General features: G+C 43.7%; 1 protein-coding gene across 1 annotated transcript; it reads right to left on the reverse strand.

Annotated features, from left to right (window-relative positions):
- Positions 1-149: 149 nt before the first annotated feature.
- On the reverse strand, positions 150-23,189 carry prkd4 (protein kinase D4). The gene is made up of 19 exons (XM_010903794.3): positions 23,024-23,189; positions 22,642-22,805; positions 10,379-10,517; positions 10,032-10,163; positions 9,680-9,837; positions 9,316-9,520; positions 9,001-9,087; positions 7,888-8,032; positions 7,597-7,720; positions 7,387-7,464; positions 6,952-7,165; positions 5,492-5,520; positions 5,299-5,371; positions 4,508-4,614; positions 4,228-4,389; positions 3,680-3,778; positions 3,311-3,578; positions 1,248-1,333; positions 150-852 (listed from the first exon to the last, which is right to left on the reverse strand). The coding sequence occupies exons 1-19, from the start codon at positions 23,079-23,081 to the stop codon at positions 688-690; spliced, it is 2,493 nt and encodes an 830-aa protein (XP_010902096.2). The 5' UTR covers positions 23,082-23,189; the 3' UTR covers positions 150-687.
- Positions 23,190-23,594: the final 405 nt, after the last annotated feature.

Consider the following 23,594-nt stretch of genomic DNA (forward strand, 5'->3'; position numbering starts at 1 on the left):
TTTCTGAGATACAGAAATTGGGATTTTTATTAGTTTTCAGTTATAATCATCACAATTGAAAGAAAAAACATTTGAAATATATCAGTCTGTGTGGAATGAATGTATACATTATACAAGTTTCACGTTTTGAACGGAATTACTGAAATAAATCAACTTTTTGATGATATTCTAATTTCATGACCAGCACCTGTATACGTTTATGTGCCATTTGTTGGGTTGTGTTCCCAGGGCACACTTGTGAATGAGACCCAGGTCTCAATATGTGGCTAAATAAAAATGAATAATACAAAATATCTGCATGAACAATAAATAGTAGGGGGCATGCACTGTGTTCCACACATTCTTCTGTAAGGTAATAGCAGAAAAAAACAGCAGGCAATAAATAATAATTTGGGAAAGTAAGATGTTACCTATTTCAACATATATTTCACAGTCTTAATGTAATTCTTTCCTACTTTTTTGGCTTTGTATTGAGAGAATTCTTACATTTCTGGGGGCATTTTTAAGCATTTTGAACAGAGACATTCTTTTTGGAATAGAGTGTGATTTTTGTCCTTAAAGAGCATATTTTGCTGTGTGCAGTTTATCAGAGGTTACTTTTTATTTTGTTTTCATATATGACGACGAATCTGGCACACCAGAAGTCCAACAGCCCACTTGTCAAAGCTTTGAACGTCCAGCCAAGGGTCACAGGCTGTCGTCCTGCCCAGGGGTCCATGTGAGGTGAGAGGGGAAGACCAGGCCCCTCTCCTGGGCGTGGTGTCTCCAGCGCTCATCGTCTCCCTCGTGGGTCAGATACCGGCAGCCCATCTTCTTCTCAAACTCTCTCAAGTCACACCACAACTGGAAATCCTGAGGAGGTGAGGATATACTGTGTCTGTCAGAAGTATTCACCCATTTGTACTTCTTCATATTGTATTGTGTTACAACATGAAATCAAAATATTGTTTTTGCCACTGACCAACACAAAATAAATCTAGAAATATAAACTGTTCTAAACTAAATTCAAATCAGAAGTCAGAGTGGGTGGAATATTTTGAGAGCCACTGCAGTTTGTCTATTTGTTTGCTTTAGCTGGAAAGCAAAGTGGATAGAAGAGAGCCTGTCAGTGACTGTTTATTATCCCTTGGTTACAAACTAGCTACTTTTCCCAATACCGGGTATTGAGAGAATACACCCCTTTTGGATCCCGGGACCAGTATAGCAAAACAGCTTCTTGTTTCCGTAGAGGAGTGGAGGAGTCTCACCTGTAGCCAGGGATGTCCCAGGGCCTTTCCCACACTGAACCTACGTCTCACTGCAACCTGGAGCAGGTTGTTGATCAGACTCACCGCTGCCATGAGAGAGAAAGAGATGGACAGAGAGAAAATAAGAGATGAGATGGAGAGAACTGTGGGAATTTTTCTTTATCTTCAATGTAATTGCCAGCTAGGATTGGGATAATATACATTACCCTGTGCTAACAGTAAGCAATGTATCATGTGGAAATTGACCAAAAAGAGGCATCTGTTGAAAGCACATGGGGGCATCCATCTTTGTGAAACGTTGTCGATAAATCTACTTTCATCCCTGATTATAGGGTAAGCATTAAAATAAACCTCCTCTGTATCTGCAGCCATAGGGGAACACAATCTACAGAGGGTATAGAAAAGAATCACATTTTGTTGCTTTGCAGCCTGAAATTCAGCTGTATTTACAACTTATAACATCCAAGTGAAAGATATAATACTAACTTTTTTATTAAAAAACAGAATCACTGAGTTGGAAAAAGAATCACCCCCTCCTAAAAATGACTTGTAAACCCAACCAGGTGTAGTTAATCACCTTCTCAATAGCACACAAAGCCAATTGACTTTAAACTGTGATTAGCTGTGGTCATTCTGATTAGCTCAGCATGAAACAAGCTTTTCCTGAAGCATTTCAGTCCTTGGTAGTGCAACTGAAAAAAAAAACAATCAACTATGGGTGGCAAGGCAGTGTCAAAAGATCTCCGGGATAAAGTGGTGGACAGGCACAAGTAAGGAGATGGATAAAAAAAAAAAATCTGGGTCAGGACTTCCAAACTGGATGAAAGAGCCAGGAGTCAAGAGAGGCTGGTCAGAGAGGCTACCAAGAGGCCTACAGCAACTCTGAAGCAGTTGCAGGAATTCATGAAAAAGTGTGGTCATTGTGTGCATTTGACAACAATATCACAAATTATCCACAAATGTGGCTTGTATGGGAGGGTTGCAAGAAAAAAGCCACTCCTCAAGAAAGGCCACATGCAGTCATGACTGAGCTTTGCCAAAATGCACCTTGAAAATTCTAAGGCCAGATGAGACTATTATGGTCAGATGAGACTAAAACTCAATTGTCTGGCGAAAATCCAGTACAGTTCACCATCCAAATAACACCATTCCTACAGTAAAGCATGGAGGTGGTAATATCATGTTATGGGGTTGTTTCTCTGCAGCAGGGACTGGAGCACTTGTCAGGATAGAAGGATAAATGGATGGGGCAAAATACTGTCAAATTCTTGAGGAAAATCTGCTGTTCTCTGCCAGAAAGTTGTCAATGGGAAGAAGATTTATGTTCCAACATGACAATGACCCAAAGCACACAGCAAAACTGACCACACAGTGGTTGAAGGAGAAAAAGGTGAATGTCCTTGCATGGCCTAGTCAGAGCCCAGACTTAAACCCCATTGAAAATCTGTGGAATGACTTGAAGACAGCAGTCCACAAACAGTCACCATCAAATTTAACTGAACTTGAGCAGTTTTACAAAGAAGAGTGGTCGATTATTGCAACTTCTAGATGTGCAAAGTTAGTAGAGACATATCCCAACAGACTAAAGGCTGTAATTAAAGCAAAAGGTGGTTCAATAAAATACTGACACAAGGGGGTGATCCTTTTTCCAACTCAGTGATTATGTTTTTTTATTTTGTATTTTTTTTCCGACATGTTGGTGTTATATCTTTCACTTGGATGTTATAAGTTGCCCTGAGTAAATACAGCTGAATGAAACAACAACTATGTCTGTCTTCATTTCAGGCTGCAAAGCTACAAAATGTGATTATTTTAAAGGGGGATGATTCTTTTCAAAACCCACTGTATTTAGAAGCTGGTTGTGGAATAATTCTGGTATGTTACTTATTGAATGGAGATTGATGATCCTAGAACAGCGTTGTCACATGGTCCGTAAACATTCTCTCCCTGCAGGATTTAGTGAAAGCGGTTGTTGGGAAACCCTCATAAACACCCATAAGTTCCATCGTTATAGGGAAAGCGGCCTGGGGTTGGCGTGTTATTTGGAAGGGGACCTAACTCACCTTCTAGTGAGATAGCACTCCAGGGAATACGGGGGTACATGAAGGCAGCGTTGGTTATCTGCTGACCGATGTCCTCGTCCTCGTTGAAGGGGAACGTTCCGCTCAGGCTGACGTACAGGATCACGCCCACCGCCCACATGTCCAGTGATCGGTTGTAACCGTGACTACTGATGACCTCCGGCGCCAGGTAGGCTGGCGTGCCCACCACAGAACGGCGGAAGGATTTCTCGCCGATGATGCGGGCGAAGCCAAAGTCACAGAGCTTTACCTGACGGCGAGGAGAGGAGATTGTGTGATCGAGTATCCCAGAGACAAACTGACGATCTCACACACACACACACACACACACACACACACACACATACGGACCTGGGGGAAGGGGTCCGGGGAGGCCAGCAGCACGTTCTCAGGTTTCAGGTCACAGTGAGCGATGTGTTTGAAGTGCAGGTAGCGCAGAGCCTCCAGAATCTACACACAACAAGCATTCAGAATCTATACAAGCCCAGACAACAGTCTGAGTCAACAAGCATTCAGAATCTACACACGCCCAGACAACAGTCTGAGTCAACAAGCATTCAGAATGTACACACGCCCAGACAACAGTCTGAGTCAACAAGCATTCAGACTCTACACACGCCCAGACAACAGTCTGAGTTAACAAGCATTCAGACTCTACACACGCCCAGACAACAGTCTGAGTCAACAAGCATTCAGAATCTACACACGCCCAGACAACAGTCTGAGTCAACAAGCATTCAGACTCTACACACGCCCAGACAACAGTCTGAGTCAACAAGCATTCAGAATCTACACACGCCCAGACAACAGTCTGAGTCAACAAGAATTCAGAATCCACTCACAACTTGAGTACCGCAGACTTCTGAAGGAACAGTGTTCCGTTGCTAAGTGACCACTACCTGTGTAACAAGGAAGCGCGTAGTGCGCTCTGGCAATCGGCCCTTCTCATTGGACAGAATCATCTCCAGCATGTCTCCATGGAGCTTTTCCATGACAACAAAGACGTGCTCCACAGTCTCGAACATGCCCTCGAGTAGAACTACGCCCAGATGGGACAGATTCTGGATACACACACACACACACACACAGAAGTTACACTGAATGTTGTTTTGAATGTAATAAGATAAAGGAATGTGTTAAGAAAGGCAATATAAACACACATCAAAACCTCATCATCACCTGTAAAATGGCCTGCTCATTCCTCAACTGTCTCTCCTGTTTGGTCGGGAAACGGGTTTTGTCGATGACTTTAATGGCGACTGGTCGACCAGACTGCCTGTGGGTTCCTGGGGACGAGACAGACAGACCTTCAACTCGCCAAATACTACAATTATAATTTACAGTATAATGTGAATAGATGAAACTCAATGCTATTAATGTCCAAGACAAAGTATTTCTTCGGGTTGAACATATTCCTGCTGTCACTGCCCATAACCTACCTGTCTGTTCCAGGTATCTGATCAAAGACATTAACTGCCCACTGCCCATATCCTACCTGTTTCTTCCAGTTATCTGACCAAAGACATTGATTGGCCGCAAAAAGTCAGGTACTCTAATATTCTTCATCTGGCATAGCCAGAAGATGACTGGACACCCCTCAGGTTCCTCTCTAGATTTCTTTTTTAGGTTTTGAACCAACTAGGGTTTTTTTCTAGCCACTGTGCATTAACTCTCATTGCCTGCTCTTTGGGGTTTCCGGCTGGCTTTCTGTAAAAGCACTTGGCGACATGTGCTGATTTAAAAAGTGCTTTATAAAATTAATGTGATCGATTGATTGATTGATACTGTATATAGAGTAACAGAAACGGACTGACAATATGGCAATTCAGGCAAATGCCCGACAGGCTGGGTCAGTCTAAATTAAGTGTTTAGCACAGAAGTAACAATGGCAAATAATGCCGGTTGTGATGAAAACAATGAGGATTTCTGCTGCCAATTCGTCCACCATAGTAGAATACATTTGAACCCACCTCCATACACCACTCCAAACTGTCCCGAACCCAGCACCTCATCAGTGGATATCTGATACACAGAGCTGACATCCTGAATGACACAAACAGACATAAAAACACAACACAAATCAAAAGCTTGTCAGCTATCCATCCAGACAATAGTACTAAGACACAAGAGCTCAATGTACTGTCGTTCAGCCCAGACACTTACCGGCCTCTCTTCAATTTGGGTTTCGTGGCCTATGACAGAGAGAATACTGTTTAATCAAATGTACCAACTGTCATAACGTCTGTACTCCAGACCCGTGTCAGGACATTGAAGGGTTATGCAGAGGACTGTGTACAGAACACGCTTCTTTCGTAGTGACTTTTGCCAGCTGATACAACGAGGACACGCCCACAGGAAGACGAGCTAAGACTTCCCTTTCCCCCTGCTTTCACTAAATAACATTAAACATGAAATCTCTCATTAAAGATATGGTCAGGGCCGTGGGTGACGCGGGGAAAGGCGGATATGATTCACGGGGCCCATGGCTTGACAGAGCCCACTGATTGGGGCCCAGGAAGAGACGGGCCCAGGATTTCTGCCGAACCCGATAATCATGGTACATGCCTGATGGGCGCGAAAGCAGATCATTAGATAATCGGTCCGAAAATGAACGCATTGCTTATGTTATTGTGGGTAATCACTGACGGAAAAATACAATGGCCTAACCCAAAGGTCGCTGGACTAAACAGAATTTGTGGAAATTGATTCCTTTTATACCTTAGAACATGTTGCCACATTATCACAAACTCAACATAAAATAGTTTCTCATTAACCACATTGTCACAAAGAACAGGTTCAGGAGAGATAAGGTGACCAGGAGGAAGACCAAGGCACTTCACATACTGAAGAAAGCCAGAACATAGATCCAGTATTCTCTCTGATGAAGTCAATTCATCCACAACCCTCTGAGTCACTAGAGTGCAATGAGACGAGTCAGTCATGTCGGACATGAACTCGTCCTCCCTGGGCGGCGCAGAGACAATTTGAGCCACCCCAGGCTGGACCCCTGGGCATTGTCAGTATGCCGGAACCAGGGTTCAAACCACACCTGGCCACAATGACACAGCAGGGTTCAAACCACACCTGGCCGCAATGACACAGCTGTATTGCAAACCAGTATCATAGATCACTGACCCACAGCCTAAGAGTACCACATGTTATACATGGTCTTTGGACAATCTTTACTTATAATTAATTAATAGATTGTTAACTGATAATTAAGTTGTGTGTCCTGAGTCATCCTTACGAAAATGAGTTCAATAACTTCACAAATGAGACATGCAACTATTTAAATATGAACTTCAAGTAAGTTAAAGGGAACCTACGAAGTACCAACATATTTATGTCCCTATTTAAGTTCCTCCTGTCCTAGTGTTTCTGGTCAGTCGGAGTTGGGTGTCACTGTTTGACGGAGCTGTGTGTTTAGGCACATTGTCTTATATTCAAAGCATTTTAATCAAGTTAGCCTTTGAAGTAAACACTCATATGTTTATTTACACCTCTGCGTCTGGGTCCTGCCTTCATTTCCACGTTCGTGACACAATGTCGGGGTTTGAAAACTGTCTGAGTTCATTTCATTTACTCTATGTCCCCAGTCCAAACAGGCTACCTTTCCAACTCACCCTGTCCAGATTGGCCCGTCGGTCCAGTGCCATGGACGGGCCTCAGAGCCTGACGAATGGCGGCTTCCCAGGCCAGGCCGTCCCTCTCTGCCAAAACACAGTGTACCCGCGTGGCCGTCACCACCTCGAAGGAGGGGCCACTGTTACCTGGCGACAGGGGGACGGAAAGCTGGCCAGGGCCTCGCACCTGCAACACCTCCGACAGGGGAATTTCCTAGAAAGGGAAGAAGGGGGGGATGTTGCAGAGGAGGGAAGAAAGGAAGAGGGTGAAAGAAAAGGGAAAATGGAGGGAAAGAAAAATAATGAGGCCTCTTGATGTTGATGTTTTGTTTGGCCACTGGAGGTCAGCAGTGAGTTTTAAGGTGAATATTGTTGGCCTCGGTTATGAAAACGCTAAGAACGTTTGACAAATCTTTCTTCCCCCATTAAACCCACCTTGTAGTACTTGGTGCTGCACTCGTTCTGGTACAGAGTAATGCTCTTCCAGTCCAATATCCAGTAGTGACGTTTCCTCTGGAGGAAATACAGTGAAAGTATTGAAAGCGATGCGTAGCGTTTAGTGTTAGGAGGACAGGGAAATAGGCAACAGCATTTCTGGTCCCCGCAAGGATGTGAGAAGAAACGTGCACGCGCGTGTGTTCTCACCAGTGCGTCCGTGTCAGTGTGATGCAGAAGCCAGCCCTCTCTGAGGACACCGCTGCCTTGTCTCTTAGTGTGACGTACTGACTGAACCACCCTCATCAGAGGAATGTAAGTGCTGAAACATGGACTGGGATGGAGAGATGCATAGAGAGAGAGAGAGAGAGAGAGAGATAGAGAGAGAGAGAGAGAGAGAGGTGGGACATTTCAGCCACATCTTAAATGACAGATTTTTACTAAAACTCAAAATGGAAACTACACATCATGTCACCGCGAAGGAGCGCAGATCTGTCTTACGTGATAGGTGGCTGGTGTATGACCTCATTGGTCTCGGTGAATGGGTCCTCAGTAAACAGTTCATCATCTAGCGATGTCATACTGCAGCTGGTGCCGTAGTCGTCCTCCTCCGTGTCGTCCTTATAGCCCAGACTGGACACTGAGCCTGGGTCATAATACAGACGCAGGGTCATAACACAGACGCAGGGTCATAACACAGACGCAGGGTCATAACACAGACACAGGGTCATAACACAGATACCGGGTCATAACACAGACGCAGGGTCATAACACAGACGCAGGGTCATAACACAGACGCAGGGTCATAACACAGACGCAGGGTCATAACACAGACGCAGGGTCATAACACAGACACAGGGTCATAACACAGACACAGGGTCATAACACAGACGCAGGGTCATAACACAGACGCAGGGTCATAACACAGACGCAGGGTCATAACACAGACGCAGGGTCATAATACAGACGCAGGGTCATAATACAGACGCAGGGTCATAACACAGACGCAGGGTCATAACACAGACACCGGGTCATAACACAGACGCAGGGTCATAACACAGACGCAGGGTCATAACACAGATGCAGGGTCATAACACAGACGCAGGGTCATAACACAGACGCAGGGTCATAACACAGACGCAGGGTCATAACACAGACGCAGGGTCATAATACAGACGCAGGGTCATAACACAGACGCTGGGTCATAACACAGACGCAGGGTCATAACACAGACGCAGGGTCATAACACAGATACTGGGTCATAACACAGATACTGGGTCATAACACAGATACTGGGTCATAACACAGACACTGGGTCATAACACAGACACTGGGTCATATATGTACACCGGTACATCAGTGCTAAACCACAGAGGGACTCCCTAATTTTCTGGAACAATCTAAAAGCAGACTTATTGGAGGATGTGTTAACAGAACAATTGAGGGAAATCTAGTCTACATTTTACTGTGTTGGTTCCTTTAACAATCCCATCTGAAAATATTGTCATATAGGATGGGTTCTATTATATGGTACAAGAACATGGACTATCCAATTAGAACCCAATGAAATGGTTCTAAACCAGTGTCGGCCGGTTTAAGACATTGTTCTCTCACCTGCTTCTCCATTGGTGGTCTTCCTCTCTCCTGGGCAGTCTGCCGGGACCAGGGCCTCACAGCGCCGGTGACAGTTCAGCTTACAGTCTGGACAGACAGACGGTGACAGACGGAAGGAGAAAGAGAGAAGGGAGAAGCGGAGGTTTGGGGGAAAGAAAGACCCAGGGAAAGGTCAGAAGACACAGGGCTGTAACACATGACGTGAAAAGTGACCGACACATCCGCTTCAGAGACGTCTGAGGCGAGAAAACGTCACACCGAGACCAGATGGGAACCACTCTCCCTATCTGCAATGTGACCTTTGACCCCTCTCACCGGAGCACTGCAGGCCCTGGCGGAAGAGGCCCTTGAGGAGGTGTCGACAGTGCTGGCAGACGGTGGGCTTGGTGTAGCTGTGGACGTGGAAGGTGTGGGGCACCAGGGGCCGGCCGCTCGCGCCCCCCTGCACCGGGCCCACCCCCAGCCACACCGGACGATCTGCCCACGACGGGGGTCTGGACCTGGGCTTGGACATACTGATCTGGAGGGGGGGGGGGAGACAGAGAGAAAATGGAGGAAAAAAGAAAGATAGTCACGCAACACCGCACGGACAAATATCGGGACGCCTTCACAACCGCAGACACGGGACCACGACATGATCCATTTTAGTGCAGGATACGCGCGTGTCGGCGGCGCTGACCTCCTCCAGACTGCCCCCTGCAGTCGTGGTGAGGGAGTGCGTCCGGGGCCTGCCCGAGGGGAACAGGGACTGGCTGGGGCCACACATTCTGCGACGGGCGCGGCTGCAGTTGTTGGGCAACTGGAGCGCACAGCGCTTGTGGAAGTCCAACCCACAATCTACAGAGAAATAGAGGGAGGTGGGACGAGGCACCGAGTGAAGGTGTGGGAGGGAACGAGAGAGAGACATGGGAGAGGGAGGTGAGAGGTTCAAATGGAGATATAAAAACTGATAGGACTAAGAATTCAACGCAGTGTGATTACTTATTGTGAATAAAGACAGCGTATGAAAAAGTACTATGGCCAATTCTTACCTTCACATTTTAACCCTTGGCGCACCAGCCCCCACAGCATTTCCCCACAGTGGTGACAGAAAGTGGGGGTGCGATACGATTGGACTGCCAGGGAGTGTGGGCGGATCTTTATCTCTGTCACGGTCGCAAATCCTGAGTCAGAAACAGCAGATATCCGTCACTACTCTTTTTCAGGACTCATTTTCAGGAGAGAATCTCCACGGAAAATCATTCACAGCAGTTAAACCAGGTCCGAAAGTAATCTGGGAAACGGGCAATTACATTCAGAACTTTGTCTGTCCTGGGCCAAATCTCTCTAAGCCAATAAGGAGCGAGGGGGTTCATTCGGGACACCACCTGAATCTGACCTGAGAGGATGACCTCTATGAGGTCGCCGTCCTGCAGTGCATCCTGGTCCGTGAGTCTTCGGAGGAGGTGGTCCGAGCCTGGCTGGTGTCTGAAAAGGAGGACTTTCTCCCCCGCTCCCACCACAGTGCAGTCTGGAGCCTACAGCACAGCCAGAGACACCATCCATTCATCAACAATAACAGTAATTTTGTACTCCGGGGTGTGTATTTTCCAACGACCCCCGAGCAATTAGGGTGAACGGCGCCACGCTCCGGAGAACGTCTCAATAACCACGAGGTTTCACAACCAGCGCGGCCTTCCACGCGAACAGAACCGAGACTGTGATAACCGCGCGGGTATGGAACGTACTATTTTTGCGTCGTGCGCAACAAGCCGCTGATCGTGTCGTGGAGGGTGAATGCGTCACGTGGGAATTAGATGGGAGAAGAGAGAAATACAGTCCAATGGACTTCATAGGACCGCATGCTGTCTGGTGCTGAAAAGCAAGAGACATTGAGTACATTCTCAGTTTTGAAAGGGTAAAGTTGTATATGAGTAATGTTGAATGGATTACAGACATGGAAAGGCAGCTGAGAGGTCTAGAACCATCCAGTTAATCTTTGTGTTTGTAGGCCTGTGTTATGGGCCAGGGTTAGGAGCTATTCATTCTATTTAGAGCTGTTAAATGAGAGTGGCAGAATAAATTGTCTGTTTGGGTTTTTCCTTGCCCCAGCTTGCAGATAACACTAGCTAAAGGTCATGTCTTTACGAGCAGTTCCCCAGTCATCCATTTCCTTTACCACATAGCTACAGTGCATTTCCTCTGGCAGTAAACATTTGGGTTCATAAGGGATTAGACGAGAACTTTGTGTGTCATGTACAGTGGTGGTAGAAATGCATCTGAAAGCGTTGGCAGCATAATTTAGAGATAAGAGACCATGGTTTTTCCCGCAGTGGCTTAGAAATATTTGGGGCCAAAAATATTATTCAGTGTGATGACTGAAATATTGAAGTGTGAACCTAACTCTGTACAATGTCTTGCACGGTTGTTCCTACCGAGGTTAGGAGGCAGGCTGAACACAGAGATGACAAACAAAATGAGTTAGGGAATTCTAAATGAGAATTCATTATTGTTTAAGGAGACATTGGAACTTAGTGCAGGGGAGAATTTAAACGCCTAAAATATAGTGATAAAAGAAAGTGCCACATTGGGAATTTTGACAGAGCGCACCACAATCTGGAACTGAAGGTGGGCCGCAAATTTCACCGCTACATCGAGTAGGACTTTTTGTCGTCAAGGCGATCAAATCTCAGCCCCTCCTGTCATGCCTGACCCACCAGGGTTGTCGGTGCCGACGTGTGGTGCTGATATTCAGTATCCTAGGCAACACGCAAAGTATTGGGTCTATTGGCCTGCACAGAACGGAACCAAAGAGACTAGCCTGGTACTGCTCCGTGTCAGCGACAATGGGCAGCGGCGTTGTGTGGAGAAATAGGTGCTATTTGAATGGGTGAGGTTTTCATTAATGAAGTATTTTCTTTCACTCATTACTGCCTCAATGACATAGCCATCATTATTTAAAGTATGACAACAATGCTTGCACCACGACGCTTGCCCTACTACTCAGTATCGTGATGCTTGGCGTGATACTGTATCACAAGTGGAATGCTGGTGTTGTCTAGTCTAGTCTTGCTCCTTAAAACCGTTAAGTTTCACTGTTTGGTTAACAAAACCACACACACAGTGAGAATGGAAAATGTAAGAGGAGTTTTGTGGGAGTTGAACAGTAGAATGGCAATAGCACTTTTAATTCAATGAAGTACCACCCATGTTTGTCTTGAAGCATTTCATATTGGCATCAGCACATTTCTGGTACATTTCTGCCCCCACACTTGACATTTTCTGCAGAATCAATTCCCCATTTTACACCAAACTCACTTCTGATGCTTTAATTGGAACTTGTTTCCATGATAAGATGAGTTTTTTTGGCCCCTAATCTGATCATGGAAACAAGTTCCAATGGAATCATCAATGACTTTAGCGATCGCTCAGTGCTGAAGTTTATGTATTAATGAGAGTAGAGGCTTTCTATTGGCAAGACTAATAGCTTGCTCGCAGGTGTTGTTTAATTGTAATTTTGAAGATTGAATGGCTAGCAACTGCCTAATTTATTACACGGTTCGACGCTAGGTGTCTTGTATGGGTATGACATCATTACGTTGTGTGCTAATGGAGGAAGAAGAGTTCACTAAAGCTACAACTTTACCTCAGAGTCCATGTGATTTCATTCAGTGTCTTTTGTCAAGATATAACATTAGGTTCAAGCGGTTCAAACATTGATATAGAAAACAAAAGTGTATTTGCTTTGGCTACATGTTGAAAAAGCACTCTAGTCAGATTGAGCTTGTACCAATTATGTAAAATTAAATGGTATTTTCCAGTACCATTTAATGTTATTTTGTTTCAGGATTAAAATAGTTTGATAACATACAGCTGAAATATTTTCATTTGAAGACTGAAGTGCCTCTATTTTTTTTTTTATGTTTTGGTTACAGTCAGGAATGAGACACTGGTGGTTTAGAAAGCTGCTGAGTGCAGTTATAATACAGACACATGCATACATACAGATGCACAGTCATACTCACTATGCCTGCCATGGTCAGTTTTTCTTTGCGTTGCCTTTGCTTGGTTATATGTGATACAGTAGAGGGCCATCATAAGTATGTTGCTGGTTGAGAATGCTGCTTATTGCAGTTGATCTGAGCTCTACATGTTGCAAAGTGAAACAGTCCTTCCTTTTGCACAAGTTTATACAGCATTACCATTTATGTATTTTCCATAGATTCAACATATTACACAAATGTGAACATGCTGTGTAAGGTACATTGTGCGGTGGACCTGTGAGCAACAACTTCAGTATCAGCTAAACTGTTCTGAAGGTCCTTTGCTGAGACCTGTGGGTTCTGCTGTGCAGATCTGACCAGTTTTCATACAAATCATTGTAATGGTTTCTCCTTCCTTTGACTTGCACTGTTCAATTCAACAGCATTGTTCTAGTAAGTTGAAATTGGTAACTGGAAGGGTAGCGTTTTCTATAGCCTGTTGGAGAAAGGTGGAAAGTCTCAATCTGCATCATGTAAAGGTCAGGTCATTTGTTTACAGAAATGTAAATGTTTCTGGGGGTGCCTGGAACAAGCTCATTTTTATTCTAGAGCAATGACGTGGTTATGGACTTAAAACATTGTTGGGAGGAATATAAGTGTTACATGTCTTTGAATTACTTATCTGAGGTCTAATGTAACCCTTATCCTAAAAGTTGAATCAATAACATAAATTAGTTTCAAGGTTTATTTGTCAAATTCACCAAACAACACAGCCAGGATGCGTTGCAATGAACAACTGATGCACCTGTCACAATGTGCAAGCAGGCAAGATCCATTTACAATGGGGCAAAAATGTATTTAGTCAGCCACCAATTGTGCACGTTCTCCCACTTAAAAAGATGAGAGAGGCCTGTAATTTTCATCATAGGTACACTTCAACTATGAGAGACAAAATGAGAAAAGAAATGCCAGAAAATCATATTGTAAGATTTTTTTATGAATTTATTGGTAAATTATGGCAATGGCAGAGGTCAAAGGTTTTCTGTAAGTCTTCACAAGGTTTTCCACACTGTTGCTGGTATTTTGGCCCATTCCTCCATGCAGATCTCCTCTAGAGCAGTGATGTTTCAGGGCAGTCGCTGGGCAACATGGACTTTCAAGATTGTCTATGGGTTTGAGATCTGGTGACTGGCTAGGCCACTCCAAGACCTTGGAATGCTTCTTACGAAGCCACTCCTTCCTTGCCCGGGCTGTGTGTTTGGGATCATTGTCATGCTGAAAGACCCAGCCACATTTCATCTTCAATGTCCTTGCTGATGGAAAGAGGTTTTCACTCAAAATCTCAAGATACATGGCCCCATTCATTCTTTCCTTTACACGGATCAGTCATCCTGTTCCCTTTGCAAAAAAAACCCCAAGCCCCAAAGCATGATTTCTCCATCCCCATGCTTCACAGTAGGTATGGTGTTCTTTGGATGCAACTCAGCATTCTTTCTCCTCCAAACACAACGAGTTGAGTTTTTATCAAAAAGTTCTATTTTGGTGTCATCTGACCATATGACATTCTCCCAATCCTCTTCTGGACCATCCAAATGCTCTCTAGAAAACCTCAGACGGGCCTGGACATGTACTGGCTTAAGCAGGGGGACGCGTCTGGCACTGCAGGATTTGAGTCCCTGGCGGCGTAGTGTGTTACTGATGGTAGCCTTTGTTACTTTGGTCCCAGCTCTCTGCAGGTCATTCACTAGGTCCCCGTGTGGTTCTGGGATTTTTGTTCACCATTCTTGTGATCATTTTGACCCCACGGGGTGAGATCTTGCTTGGAGCCCCAGATCGAGGGAAATTATCAGTGGTCTTTTATGTCTTCCATTTTCTTATAATTGCTCCCACAGTTGATTTTCTTCACACCAAGCTGCTTACCTATTGCAGATTCAGTCTTCTACAATTTTGTTTCTGGTGTCCTTTGACAGCTCTTTGGTCTTGGCCATAGTGGAGTTTGGAGTGTGACTGTTTGAGGTTGTGGACAGGTGTCTTTTATACTGATAACAAGTTCAAACAGGTGCCATTTATACAGGTAACGAGTGGGGGACAGAGGAGCCTCTTAAAGAAGTTGTTACAGGTCTGTGAGAGCCATAAATTTTGCTTGTTTGTAGGTGACCAAATACTTATTTTACCGAGGAATTTACCAATGAATTTACCAATAAAAAATCCAATAAAAAATCCTACAATGTGATTTTCTGTGATTTCTTTTGGTCATTTTGTCTCTCATAGTTGAAGTGTACCTATGATGAAAATTACAGGCCTCTCTCATCTTTTTAAGTGGGAGAACTTGCACAATTGGCAGCTGACTAAATACTTTTTTGCCCCACTGTATTTTTAGCTTCATATACACTATGTTGTCATTATTTAGAAATGTAAACATAATAATAGTCATGGCAATCTTCCATGCTGTGGCGTAAAAAGCATTTGGCTGTGTTCACCTGTTTTGGGAAGTTGCTGAGCTATTGATCATTTACAATCTACTGATCATTTACAACCTTCCTTTTTATTTAATTGATCGCTGGTTAGTTTTGAACTCCCTTTACCTGGTTAATTAGATCATAAATAGATACATCCGTAAAGTGGTGAACACAGCCAAACCCAGTTGAGTACTTTGTACACCTCTACTTCTATGTGATTGTTGTGATCTTTCATTTCAGTTGCCAAGATTCGTTGTTGACTTGTGGGGCGTTGTTGACCTGGGAGATGCTGTTGCCTGGGGGATGCTGTGGCCTGGGTAAATGCCAACACAGGCCTCTTCTGAGACCGGGTGCAAGTCCTCACCCCTGAATGATGAGGAAACACAGGGTGCTGTGCAGATGCACAGAGAGGCGTCAAGTGTAGAGGAAGAACAAGAAGCTCTCTCCCCATTCATGTTTTTGTATAATAATTTTGAAGACAGAAACATTAATGGATGAAATAGACAAAAGAGGACTTGTAATTTTGAGCTTCTCTGTTAATTATTTTAGTTTATGAGGATACCTATTAGCTGTCTTTAAACCATCAGCTAATGCTGGTTTCCACACAACAAAAAATACAAGATCCAGAAAACACAATATAGTTGATGAGACAAAGAGACAAGAAACATCAGTTGTTTAGCAAGAGTAAACTGGACAGTGTTTTAGAAGGGTTCATCTGGCCATACAACATGATAGGATGAAACCAAAAGCCTACAAAATCTGGCCAAAGCTGAATACACAGTACATAAAGAAACAGTCCAGTTTTTTCAGTGTTAGAATGTAATGTTTTTAATATTTGATCGGGTGATTAAATGTTAAAATGTCTAACTGGCATATCATTTAATTTTGTATTTTTAGGTTATGCCATTAACTTCATGCTTTTGGACTAATCACTTTCAGTAATGTCTGTTGTGCTCTTTTGGACCTGTTCTACTTGGAATTTATGTTATTGAATCAACTTTTAGGATAAGGGTTAAATTAGACCTCAGATAATCTCTTATATTCCTCACAACAATGTTTGAAGTCCATAACCACATCATTACTCTAGAATTATAAAATGTACTTGTTCCAGGCACCCCCAGAAAAATCTATATTTCTGTAAACAGATGTTGACCTGACCTCTACATGATGCACATTGAGACTTGCCACCTTTCTTCTACAGGCTATAGAAAACTCCACCCTTCCAGTTACCAATTTCAACTTTCTAGAAGATCGCTGTTAAATTGAACAGTGCAAGTCAAAGGAAGGAGAAACCATTACAATGATTTATATGAAAACTGGTCAGATCTGCACAGTTTAACTGACACTGAAGTTGTTGCCCACAGGTCCACCACACAATGTACCTGACACAGCATGTTCACATTTGTCCAATATGTTTAATCTATGGAAAATACATAAATGGTAATACTGTATAAACTTGTGCAAAAGGGAGGCCTGTTTCACTTTGTAACATGATCTAAGTTGATCTAAGAAACTTAGTAAGAAACGTAAGTCAATTTAATTGTATCAACGTCATTCACAAATGGCCAATTACCTATTAAAACGGCCAGTGGCAAAAGAGGATTTGTTCAGGATACAGCTCTGTGTAGTGGGTAACGACACAGCCTTTCACGTGGGCAACCCGGGTTCGAATCTCGAGATGGCAACACTTTCTATTGCGGGCCAGCTGAACTAAACTTGCCTGGTTTCTTGTTTATTAATGCGCAGTCTACTGTTTTTATGCTCAGTCCACCATTTGTTTTTATTTCTTTTGTAAAAAATGGCAGCACCAATGGACCAGAACTAATTCCTACTTACTTGGCAATAAAACTCTTTCTGATTGTAATTTCACCAGTTTTGGTGCAAATGAAAGTGACAATGAGGTGCACTGCTGCACAGCAAGACAACCCCAGAAAAGGGAATGGTTTTGCAGGTGGTGGCCACAGACAATTGCTCTCTCCTTATCCTTCCTGACTGATTCTTCTCTAGTTTTGTGTTTTGCAAAAGTGTCCTTGTCACAACTGGTAGCATGAGGCGGTACCTGCAGCCCATTCAGGTTTCACAGGTAGTCCAGCTCCTCCAGGAGCATCCATACATGCAGTCGCAAGAAGTTTTGCTGGTTCTCCCAATACAGTCTCAAGAGCATGGAGGAGATACCAGGAGACGGGCCGTTACATGAGGAGAGATGCACAGGGCCGTAGAAGGGCATCAACCCAGCAGCAGGGCAGGTATCTGCTCCTTTGTGTGAGGAGGAACAGGAGGATCACTGCCGGAGCCCTACAAAATGACCTCCAGCAGGCTACTTGTGTGCACGTTTCTGACCAAACTGTCAGAAACAGACTATGAGGGTGGCATGAGGGCCCAATGTCCTTTAGTGGGACCTGTGCTCACAGCCCAGCACCGTGCAACTCGATTGGCATTTGCCAGAGAACACCAGAACTGTCAGGTCCGCCATTGGTGCCCCGTTCTCTTCACAGAAGACAGCAGGTTCACACTGAGAACATGTGACTGACGAGAGAGTGTCTGGAGACGCTGTGGGGAACGTTATGCTGCCAGCAACATCATCCAGCATGACCGGTTTGGCCGTGGGTCAGTGATGGTCTGGGGAGGCATATCCTTGGAGGGTTACACAGACCTTTACATGTTAGCCAACGGTACTCTGACTGCTGTTAGATACCAGGATGAAATCCTCAGACCCATCATCAGATCTTGTGCTGGTGCAATGGACTCTGGGTTCCTCCTGTTGCAGGAGAATGCCCAGCCTCAGGTGGCCAGAGCATATAGGCAGCTGCTGGATGACGAAGGCATTGATGCCATTGACTGGCCCTCACATTTCCCAGACCTGAATCCAATTGAGAACCACTGGAATGTTGTGTATTGGTGCATCCAATGCCACCAAGTAGGGCCACAGACTGTCCAGGAGCTCACTGATGCCCTGATTCAGGTCTGGGAGGTGATTCCCCAGGACACCATCTGCCATCTCATCAGGAGCACTTTGTTGGGAGTGAATACAGGGACGTGGGGGCCATACACACTACTGAGTCACGTAATGATAATCACACAAGTTGAAAAAGCCTGTGATTTCAATTGTTTACTTTTTTTTCATTGTGTTTGAATCCAGCCCTCAATCGGTTGGTGATTTTGGTTTCCAAGCAAATTTCTCAGCAAATTACACAATGTACATTAAAGATTTTGATCTTAAATACAGCTCCGGAAATATTTAAGGGACCACTGCACTTTTTTCTTTCCTTTTCAAAAAAGTCGAAAAGGAAGGTTTTGAGTGTGTATCATTCATTCTATTCATATTCAATTGATAGTCCAAAATCAGAAAATTTAAAAAACGATTTAGACTTCCTTTTCGTACTTTCAATTTTATTTCTCAGATCAAAAATATGAAATAAAAAAACGGGTCACTGCCCAAACTTTGATATTTGTAACCTGGAAGTTACTTTTCCGTTAGCTTGATTCAGTGTATTGATATGGAAGTGTATTTGCTTTGACTACAGGTTGAAAAAGTTCTCTAGTATGATTATGCTTGTACCAATTATGTAAAATTAAATGGTATTTTCCAGTACCATTTCATTGTATTTGGTTTCAGGATTAAAATTGTTTGATAACATACAGCTGAAATATTTTCATTTGAAGACTGAAGTGCCTCTAAAAATAGTTTTAAATGTCTTGGTTACAGTCACTGAGACACTGGTGGTTTAGAAAGCTGCTGAGTGCAGTTATAATACAGACAAATGCATACATACACATGCACATTCATACTCACTATGCCTGCCATGGTGTGTTTTCCTTTGCGTTGCCTTTGCTAAGTTATATTTTGTCCAGTTGAGGGTTGTGTGTGTATGTGGGAGGAGTTGTAGATTTTGTCCAGTTGAGGTTGTGTGTGTATGTGGGAGGAGTTGTTAGTTTTTGTTCAGTTGAGGTTAAAAAAAAAAAATTATTTCATGGAAAAACAACATACATTTTTCTTTCATTCGTGAATTACATTTATACAATAACTATCAATAAAGGCGATGATAACTCACTTTTTCATCAAGTGAAAAGACGAGAGAATCATGGAATCTACCAGAAATAATTAATAAATGTTGTTTCTCTCAATAGATTTGAACTTAGGTCTTCCACATGAGAGGCACTGTCTATAACCACTACGCCACGGCATTACACATTTCAGTAGTCGCCAGACTCTATTGAGGATTGTGTTAAACTGACTAACGTTTCTTATTAAGTTTACCTCACCATAGCGTCTATGATCTGTATTGCTTTTGCCACTGGCGGTTTTAACAACTTATAAGCCAGTAATGGGCTTACTAGTATCTACAAACTTCCTAGGTATAATCATAAGAATTGAGCAATTGCAAGCGAGACTGAAGATGAACTTTTCCATGCCAGAAACAGTCACAATATAACCGTTTACAGTTTTAGTTAAGGCTTACTATAAAATAACTAATGTATGTTGCAGCCAGCAAATGTGTTTGTCTATCCTGACCCAAAACGCATCCATGGATGCGTACTTCGAAAAATCCACCAGAAACAGTCGCTTTCAGGCTTACGATAATGTAAATACTGAAGGCTTTTTGTCCAGCTAAGCTTTTTCGTCTATACGGAATAATTCCTAATGCGTACTAAGCTTTGCCTGCGAGGAGATACGAACTCGGGACCTATAGTCTCTAACCACTACACTATTTAACAAGGTGTACTCAGTCAGTCACTCAGTAAGATAAACTCGCACTTCTTGGCCGGCTCCGCCTATGCGGTCCGGCAATTACTACAAAATATACTAAACCAGAAAAGAAACCAGGCAAACCTTGTTCAGCCGGCACGCAATTGAAAGTGATGAATGTTGTTGCCCGCACTGGATTGAAACCAGGGTCGCCCAAACGAGAGGCTGTCTTTACCCACTACACCACGGAACTGCATGCCTATCTAGTGTCGGTATTGCGTCTCAACATTAGATCATTCTGTCACCCATTAACATCACGCAAAGTTTGAATATATTGCTAGACACCATTAAGCATTGTGTTAAACTGACTAATGATTCTTATTAAGTTTACCTCCACCACAAGTAGCATCTATGAACTGCGGCTTTTGCCACTTTGCCGTTTTAACAGCTTATTAGCCATTTGTGAATTACATTGATTCAGTAGCTATCAATATAGGTGACGATAACAGACTTTTTCAAGAATCGTGTAGCGTTTGTCTATCCTGAACAAATCCTAATGCATAATTCGACAATCCACCAGAATTGTTTTATTTTAGGCTTCCTATAACATAGCTACTAAAGGTTGTAGCCAGGGAAGTTTTTGTCCGTCCGGAACAAATCCTTAAGGTATAATGTGTTTTGACTGTGACGGGAGTTGAAAGCTGGACCTGTTGTTTCGTAGCCTGTGTCTCTAATCACTACGCTATTTAACAAGGGGTTGTCAATAAGTCAATCAGTGACTCAGTCAGTCAGTAAGTGACATTCGCCCTTCTAGACCAGCTCCGCTTACATAGTCCGGCAAAAAGATATGTAAGGTGCAAGAATTGTCCAGTTGAGGGTTGTGTGTGTATGTGGGAGGGGTTGTAGATTTTGTCCAGTTGAGGGTTGTGTGTGTATGTGGGCGGAGTTGTTAGTTTTTGTCCAGTTGAGGGTTGTGTGTGTATGTGGGAGGAGTTGTTAGTTTTTGTTCAGTTGAGGTTTAGTCAGTTTAGTTAGTTAGGCTCCGGGGGCATGTTCATAAGTGCCTACTGCTGTAGGAAAGAAACTGTTCTTGTGGCGATAGGTTTTGGTCCTGATAAACCTCAGCCTTCTGCTAGACGGGAGAGTTCTGAATAGTCAATTTCCAGAGAGAGAGGGATCAGCCCCAATCAGCCTCAGACACTGATTCACAATCGCTTATGCTTCCTAACTGGACTTGGGTTTATGCGGTGATGATTACGTGTCCCTTTAATGTTTTTGTGTATCAACTGGAATATACTTCAATTATATTTGGTTAATCAGAATTTCTAGGGGTGCTAATAATTGTGACGCATTTTTGAGAAAACAAATTACAAATTGAGAATGTTTTTTCTTGAATACTTAGACCTCAATAAAAGGTATTTTGATTAAAAGATCGAGCTGATGAAACACCTGTCCATCTTTACCAGTCAGTGCCAATAAAACTGGAGCAAAGCGTTCTGCAAGGCAGCTCACCACATGGACCACTCGAGCCATCTGGTTTTCAATGTATTGGGACCCAAACAGAAGTAAACTGTGCCATGAACCACACAGGATGTCATCTTAAATATACCAAATAGTCTTGTGAGTCTTTAAGTTGACCAGGTACAATCATGTAAGATAAACTAAGCTACAGGTATTTTAGTTCAAATTGGCCTTTTTTTTTTGTTTGCAATGTTTTTTCTGAACTGTAAAATATTTTCTGAGAAAAGGCGGCCTAGGACAACCCATCAGCACGGCACAAACCACAGCATGGGGCACGTACTGCTGTAGCATGGGTTCGAATCCCACGCACAGCTCCAGTCCTTTTTCCATCCCGCACTGTATCAAACAAACCATAAACGCCACAGAAAAAATATGTTTTGAACATTTTCGAGAATAGAAATTGCGTATGACTGAATCAGTCAACTGACGGTCACGTTTTAAATAAGTCAAATTAGTGTTTTATTGAATTTTAAGATTTGAGTCAAAAGACCGGGAATATGGATTCACCGGTTCGACTCGAAGGACTGCATGTCACGGAATAACGTGAGGGCTGCCTACACTCGCCGTCATTACACATTCAAACGAGACGGAAAACGAGTGAGAGCATATTCATGCACTCCTAGAGGCTTTTGTATCAATGTCGGTTTCCATAGACACAGTGCAAAATGACCTTTGATGAGATAATGCCGATAATTCGAACAAGCCACATATTCAAGGTAGGCTGTGGTCGGAAAGTTAGCTGCAGACAAAACAAAACCACATAGCAGCCCCTCGAAACATTAGCGCAGCCATACTGCATTGTGCTATAGAGAGGGAAACAGACAAGTAGGCGCAGACAGTAAGAGAGGAAGTGAGAGACAGATGAATTCAGTGAGATAGAGGGAGACGGAGAATTAGTGAAATAGAGGTTTAGTGTGACATCACTAATTGAGGGTTTCACATATCTTATTGTAGATTGGAGTGTGGGGGGGTGGGGGGGGGGGGGGTCAGCTGGCTGGCAAGGGAGGTTTACCTTGCGTTCTATAATCTCTGCAGCCAGACTCTTAGCGTGCTGGTAGTTGAGTTGCCCATCTGGGACCCGTACAACCTCCCTGAAGAGGCCCAGCTGGAACTGGACCAGGGCCAGGCCAGAGGTACGCGAGCTGGATGGAGTGACGGACATCCTAGAGAGAGAACCTCATTGAGAAAGGAGAAAAAGACAGTGAGAGAGAGCCATGACAGGACCAATGCACAGGAATGTTCAGAACACCATAAACAAGTACATTGTAGCACAACTTCGAAATAAACAGCAAGAACCGGTGAAAACGAACCCGAAAGTGGAAATGATACTATTACAGCCCTTCTGAGTCTCTGGAGATACCAGAATCTACTTTTGAGAAGGGAGAACGCCTTACTCGATATTCCAGAGTCCTTATCGTCGGCTTGCCAACTTTCAGGCCTTGAGAAATCCATCGCAGCAGCCCAGAGACCGACGCCAGTCGTAACAGTACAGTCACTGTCGTCGACCTTTCCTTTAGAAGCTCATCTGGTGGGTTTGGTTCTCATGAGTGGCTGGAGTTTTATAAGTGACAGGAAGCCGCCGAGCTGCACACCTCTGAAAGGCGCATCCCCCAACCACACAGCTAACACCCTCTACCAGTGTGAACACAAACGCGCGCACGCACACGCACACACACACAAGCAGTAAGGCATGTTCTGAAAGCCTTGGAGTGCCCCCGTGATCATTAACCTGATTAGTGTCACAGTTTGTCAAATCAAACTGGAAATCCTTATTATACTCAGAATGTGAAACCCCCCAGACTGACAGAGGTTCATCTAGTGGTTAGAGACATAGTCTAGTAACTTGACAGGTCGCTGCTCTCCAACTGCTCCTGTAAGTCAACACATCATATTGTCAGTCGAGCCATTTAAAAGTGACTGAAGAAGGACGACAGCAGCTCTGGAATCGGTTTTGAAAAGTGGAGT

Source organism: Esox lucius, chromosome 24 (genome assembly GCF_011004845.1).
Source record: "Esox lucius isolate fEsoLuc1 chromosome 24, fEsoLuc1.pri, whole genome shotgun sequence".
Taxonomy (NCBI): Eukaryota; Metazoa; Chordata; class Actinopteri; order Esociformes; family Esocidae; genus Esox; species Esox lucius.